Below are 6559 nucleotides of genomic sequence, written 5' to 3'. Positions count from 1 at the left end.
ACTAATATAGAACAGAACCAGAGATTGAGCTTTCTTAGCCTGGTTGACTAATGATCATGCTAAATGGTGCATTTACCAATTGAGTAAACGAGAGGGCAAGCTTGCCAACTTCCTTCAACCGTGCAAGCAAATAGAGTTACATTTACATTACTTTATTGAAAATAACCAATACAAAAAAAGCTTTCAATATCCAATATTATGATTTAACATTATAACAAAATAATATAAACCAGTGGTTTTCCCTCCCTGCACGTATTACATAGACATTTTTGGTTGATGACTTCTTAAAACGTTGTAAGTAAAAAAAAATCCATACAGTCAAGACTCATACAAAAAGAACACATTTATTTTACACCAGCAATTCATACTGAGAGGTTCATTTACTATTTACTTGTTTTAGGATGGTCATGTTTCTTGAGAAACTCTTTTAAATATTTCCAATGTACACATTTTTAAACAGGCAGCAGCAGAAATCACATGCTTTAAATAATAAGCTGCAAATAACCTAAAATAAGTTAAAATATAAAATAATACTAAAATAAATATAAACTGACAATTTAAGAATGCGAATATAAATAAGTTGCTTTAAATATTAACAGTATATTAAGGAAATGCAAATGGTGGATACACCTGTAATTTCCAGTCTCCCCAGCTGCTGGGGAATAGATATGCACCCAATAGATGCAATCACTTGATTCATTCATACATGAACAATTTGACTTTTCGTCTGTTGTATCTTTCTTTAGATTATCTTTTATTCTTTCTTGATTTCTTCCATCATTGAGGTAGATTTTGTAGCCATGTTGTACCTGCAATTTAAAAAGTACCCACTGAATTGATCATTCTTAAACACTGACTTAGAATCGTAGAATCCCAAAGTGCAGAAGAAGGCCATTGGGCCCATTGAGTTTGCACTGATTCTCTGAAACAGCATCTTACCCAGGCCCATCCCCCTAACCTCGCACATTTACCATGGCTAATCCACCTAACCCACACATCTTTGGACACCAAGAGGCAATTGCACATGGTCAATCCATCTAACTTGCACATCTTTGGACTGTGGGAGGAAACAAGAGCACCCGAAGGAAACCCACGCAGATACTGGAAGAACATATTTTTGCCCTAGTACCGTATTTATAGGGTGGAATGGTGATACAATGGTTAGTACTGATGCCTCACTGCACCAGGAACCCGGGATTAATTCCAGCCTGGGATCTCTCTGCATGGAGTTTGCACGGTCTCCCACTGTCTGTGTGGATTTTTGTTGAGTGCTCCAGTTTCCTCACAGTTCAAAAGCATGCTGGTTAAGTGAATTGAGCATGCTAAATTGCCCCTTAGTTTGTCTGAGTGTGGCTGTGCTTGATGTAGTGTAGAAGCTATAAGCCCCTGGCAACAGACTATCGACCTGTTCTAGGAATAATTAGCTACAGAAAAAGATAAAAGTCTGACCTATGCACTGTCAGGGTGTGGAAAGGTTGAGAGAGAGAAAGAGAATGTATTTATGGGTGTAGTCAGAACGATTCTATCACCCCATCCACACTAGTACCACTCTGCTCTGCAGCAATCTTTTTTTAGAGTGAGAAGTTTCCATGTTGTTGCAAAATATGAGCTCTATCACTGTCAAAAGTGGAAATGCATTTTAATCATTATTATTGAAAACTGGAATCAGTCAAAAGTCCTTTATTATTTTTTAGGAAAGCAGAATCATCTTTTGCTTTATTTCAAACATCTATAGATCGCTTTGTCAGGAAAGTACTTGTGTAAATCCCTATAAAAAATTTGATTTGTGTTACCTTACTTTAGCTTGAAATTAAATAGGATACCAAAAGCTTGATATTAGACTGGAGAATTAAATTAGAACATTAAAAAACATTGTTTATTTAATTAGAAAGTGTGCTTCCACATTTCAACGACATGGTGATGCAAATACAAAACAAGCTGATAGGGGAGAGTGGAACTCATGAATCCAGCTAGGGTATCGGAAATTGTTGATTTGGACCGTACCGATTTTGCCACTGCATCTCAATAGGAAACGCATGTTGACGGATGCATTTTGGGTCATTCACAGTCTGTGGGCCGCAAGTTCCACATTACTAATTCTAGTCCTTGAAAAGTGAAACAGTGTTTATGTTCTGCATGGCATCGTTTGTCTGTGTGACATTTCTAAAGTAACTTTCTTTGGATAAGGTGTCTACTTTATAAAGTAACTTTCCTGCAATATCTGTCTTCCCATTCCAAAAAAGGTCCATCAACTTTCTCCCAGGCATGTCATGTCGCTACTCTAACATGGATTTGCTATGAGATTGAAACGGTAACCGTCTCCTTAATTTTCCTTGATATATAGTGAAGCAGCTGGTCTGTGCTTGGATCCTCCGCAAAGCAACATCCTGAGTTTAAGAACTCATTCCGACAGACATGAATCCACATTTATTTAACTCAGCGGCACTACAAATTCAGGCCACATAAATTTCGCATCACACATCTTGTTTGCAATTTCTTTTAACTGTAGTTTTTTTGATGATTAACACAAAACATCAGACTAATTAATGAATAACTTACCACTTCTTTTGAAATCAGTGACTGTTATTATTCCCAAGTTTAATCTTTTCTTCATTTTTTATTTCGTAACTGGCAACTCGCCTGTGATATCTATCAAAAAACAGACTGTAAAGATTTATAAGGCAATAACAGTAGCATGTCAGAATACGGCTTCACACAGATATTGTTTTTATCATGCTGATATTTGATACCAAATCCATTTTAAGAACCACTGTTAAGTATAGTTATCAGAAACTATTTTGATACACATTTTTCAAATGATTAAACAGGTTTATTTACTGAGATTTATTTTCATTTTCTCTGTTTAAACAGTACATTAGTTCTGGATTTTTATGATCAACTAGAATTAAAAGCAGTTTTAAAATCCTAAGATTTACATAGAAAAACACATTTATTTACAGATAACTCACCCAAGAACCAAAAGGACAAGGATTACAGTGAGGCTAAGGGAGGAGAGCACCACTGCCACAATAGCCAGAGTTGTTGTGTTGTTATTTGGATCTTTTGGGTGTTCCACAGCTAAAATGAAGGTACCACATCTTACTCCTTCATATCCAGAAAAGCACCTATAAAGAAATTAAGAAATACATTTTAATTTATTTATGAAACATAAAATAAGCATGTAACAAGTTAAAAGCAATGTCATGACTATTATATGCAACTGTGACGTGCATTTGCGTTCATCAGAAAATGAATGCTTTGAAACATATCTGGCAAGTACATTAAGTAAGCAAACATTTTGCGTAGTTGTGGTGGCAAATAATTAAAAATCTGATATTTGTCTTATACACATAGTCATGTGTTCATATATTAAGTGCAATGTTTTACATTAAACACCAAAGTCAAATGTCAAAGTATGATAATTCGATTACAATGAATGGATAAAATCTTTGCACTTTTCTAACATGTAGAAAAACAATAACGTTTAATAAAGGATTGCCAATGATGCAATTAAACTTACTGTTAAATGGCAAACAAGAGTGAATTGCATGGGCAATAGCAATACATTTTTTTTTATTTCCACATTTGTAAGAGTTTGATTTAAATCAGCCTTTTAATTTTTAGAGGCTAGGCTTGTGAAAAGCAAAATACTGCGGAGGTTGGAATTTAGAAATTGAAAAAACTAAATTGGCGCTGTTAAAACTTCAATGGAAGTCCGTTTCCCTCTTTGCTCCAGGGGACTGTGAAGATATCCGCTTTGTCTAGACACGCTGGGGCTCAGGTATGCGTAATGTTAGACTATTGTCTCAATGTTTTACACACTCACTGGAGACCTTTTGATGTTACCTACGTGGCCAGATTACCTGAACTCCACCCACGATGTCAGCAACGCCACCCCCCCTCCCCCCAGTCTGAACAGATTTAAAAAAATAATTAAATACCTGCATGATACCTCTTTAATATGCTTCAAGTATTGGCATTCCCCATGAATGCAGAAGTCCTTGTATTTTCTGTAGCATGGGTTCTTTTTGCCCTTTCTCTTGCCACGTCTGTTGTTTCTTGGACGTTTTCCTTTGCCCGCTTCAGTGGTAGTTGAGTTTTCCGCAGATTTATAAAAGGCCACTAGTTTAAAATAAACAAAATATTAGCGATTTTCCCAAAAGGAAAGATACAAACGGCTCGAATATCGCGGAGCTGTTAATAGGGTCCCTCCCTCGCCAACTACAGTAAAAAGCGCTTTGTTCAACTTTCAAGTGGAAGGGAAACTTTGCAACTGGAAGAAATAAAAATCCGCAATTTCTGTCCCTGTGTGTTTCTGTGTGTAACCAAATAAACCTGTTGGACTTTAACCTGGTGTTGTTAAACTTCTTACTGTGTTTCAGCCTCAGGGGGTAATCTTACTGTAACATTACCTTGTGGTGTTTCAGGAGTTCGGCCACTGGCTGGATGCTCGGCTGTTTGTACAGTCGGTTCCCCTTCGATAGCCTCTCCGAGGATGGTCAGAATATCCTTCTCCCCTCTCCTGAGACTCCGGGTTGCTTCACTCTCATAGCCTTCGATCGCCGCTCCCACCGCGCTCCGGCCAGAAACTGCGCGAAAAACAACTTGATCGTGAAACATCCAACATAAATTCGGTTGAAAAATACCACCAAATATATCTGTAAACAGGTAGAGAGGCAGCTCGTGTTACCGCAACACTCCCACCCAAAAAAATTAAGGGATCAAACTTCTGCTGGAGAGGAACCATCCGATAAGATGTCACTTAGCCACTGCCACGTTATGGGAGAAATTCAAACCCTCACCCAGTCTGTTTAACTTTCCTACTTTTTTGTTTTGTTCGGTTAGAGTAAAAGTCACTCACTCACCTGCGACTAGAAGGACAAGGAGGGTTGCTGCTATGGAAGTCCTCATGCTGAGTTGCTACCACTTGATGATTACAATCCGTCCACTTATTCCTTTCTCAGTTTCTGTCCAGCACAAAAAAAACCACTGGCCAAACCCCGGTGATTCTGATTTGAGGCGTTCTCAGCAGTGAACGGCAGGAAAAAAAAGTCCAGCTCCCTAATAGACCAGCACACTCCTGGCAGCCTGAATTTAAAACGGCTTGGTTATTGCGCAGTCAGGGGCCGGGGCAAAATCCAGACAGGCGATTTGTTAAATGTCTCCGCTACTATTCATATTCCTTTGCAGACTGGCGGCGGGTTAAGAATAACTGCGGCCCTCCGGATATATAGGCAGCGAGCTGACGAAAATGACGCCAAACCACGTGCCTTATCCCTGAGCACAGTGTGAAGCTTTGTTGGGACTGGCACAAGAACGAAGTGATGCTGTCTGTTTCTCTGCGGCAAACGTTAACACTTGTCAAAAATGACTTCAGGCAAAAACTACTTAGCGCCGTGAAGCTGAACAAATGTAGAATTGTTGCATTTTAAATACAATATTTGCTAAATAATAAATGCTGGCTGGGTATTATCCAGTTATATATATATATATATAAAAGCGCTCCAGCTTTCCAGACTTAGTGCAGCCCATTGCTGCTGAGTGGGAGTAATGTATGCACTTAGTTGGGAGTCAGGGATGTGTGTGTTGATCCGTTGCAGTGCAGGGTTTAACCAGGGTTTCCTGTGCATTTCTGTGGTACCTGGGTGCCCTGCTATAGTTTATCCAAGATTATTTTGTTAATTGTAGTTTTACTATTTATTTAGATACAGAATATTTTCCAGTTTACTGTGAGCATTGGCATGGAAAAAGCTGGGCACAACTTTTCTGAAGCCCCACTCCACTGCTGTCTTGAAGGTTTCATGTAAGCCAGCGTTCAAGGCCTGTTTTTATTCGTTCATGGGATATGAGTGTCAGTGGCTGGGCCACCATTTATTGCCCATCCCTGATGCTAGTTAAGAGTCAACCACATTGCTGTGGTCTGGAGTCTCATGTAGGACATTAGTGAACCAGATAGGTTTTTATGACAACTGACAATTGTTTCATGATCATCATTAGACTTTTAATTCTAGATTATTTATTGAATTCAAATTTCAGCATCTGCTATGCTGGGATGTTAACACCGTAGTGGGTCGGATCTCAAACAATGATGAGACAGAGTACAGGAATGAGATAGAGAATCTGGTGAACTGGTGCGGCAACAATAATCTCTCCCTCAATGTCAACAAAATGAAGGAGATTGTCATCGACTTCAGGAAGTGTAAAGGAGAACATGCCCTTGTCTACATCAATGGGGATAAAGTAGAAAGGGTCGAGAGTTTCAAGTTTTTAGGTGTCCAGATCACCAACAACCTGTCCTGGTCCACCCATGCCGACACTATAGTTAAGAAAGCCCACCAATGCCTCTACTTTCTCAGAAGACTAAGGACATTCGGCATGTTAGCTACGACTCTCACCAACCTTTACAGATGCATCATAGAAAGCATTCTTTCTGGCTGTATCACAGCTTGGTATGGCTCCTGCGCTGCCCAAGACTGCAAGGAACTACAAAAGGTTGTGAATGTAGCCCAATCCATCACGCAAACCAGCCTCCCATCCATTGACTCTGTCTACACTTCCC

At 39.1% G+C, this 6559-nt stretch overlaps 1 protein-coding gene across 2 annotated transcripts; it reads right to left on the bottom strand.

Moving 5' to 3' along the window:
* Positions 1–325: 325 nt before the first annotated feature.
* LOC144505122 (proheparin-binding EGF-like growth factor) lies at positions 326–5290 on the bottom strand. Of its 2 annotated transcripts, none has more exons than XM_078231010.1 (6): positions 4866–5290; positions 4413–4589; positions 3942–4122; positions 2970–3125; positions 2560–2649; positions 326–809 (listed from the first exon to the last, which is right to left on the bottom strand). In XM_078231010.1, the coding sequence occupies exons 1-5, from the start codon at positions 4909–4911 to the stop codon at positions 2574–2576; spliced, it is 636 nt and encodes a 211-aa protein (XP_078087136.1). In that variant the 5' UTR covers positions 4912–5290; the 3' UTR covers positions 326–809; positions 2560–2573. The 2 variants fall into 2 exon arrangements, with proteins under 2 accessions (XP_078087136.1, XP_078087135.1); XM_078231009.1 differs by having other exon boundaries at positions 2560–2664; positions 4866–5203.
* Between the last annotated feature and the right edge of the window lie 1269 nt (positions 5291–6559).

This window comes from Mustelus asterias, chromosome 16 (genome assembly GCF_964213995.1).
Source record: "Mustelus asterias chromosome 16, sMusAst1.hap1.1, whole genome shotgun sequence".
NCBI classification, from domain to species: Eukaryota; Metazoa; Chordata; class Chondrichthyes; order Carcharhiniformes; family Triakidae; genus Mustelus; species Mustelus asterias.
This window is presented reverse-complemented; position numbering and strand designations above follow the sequence as displayed.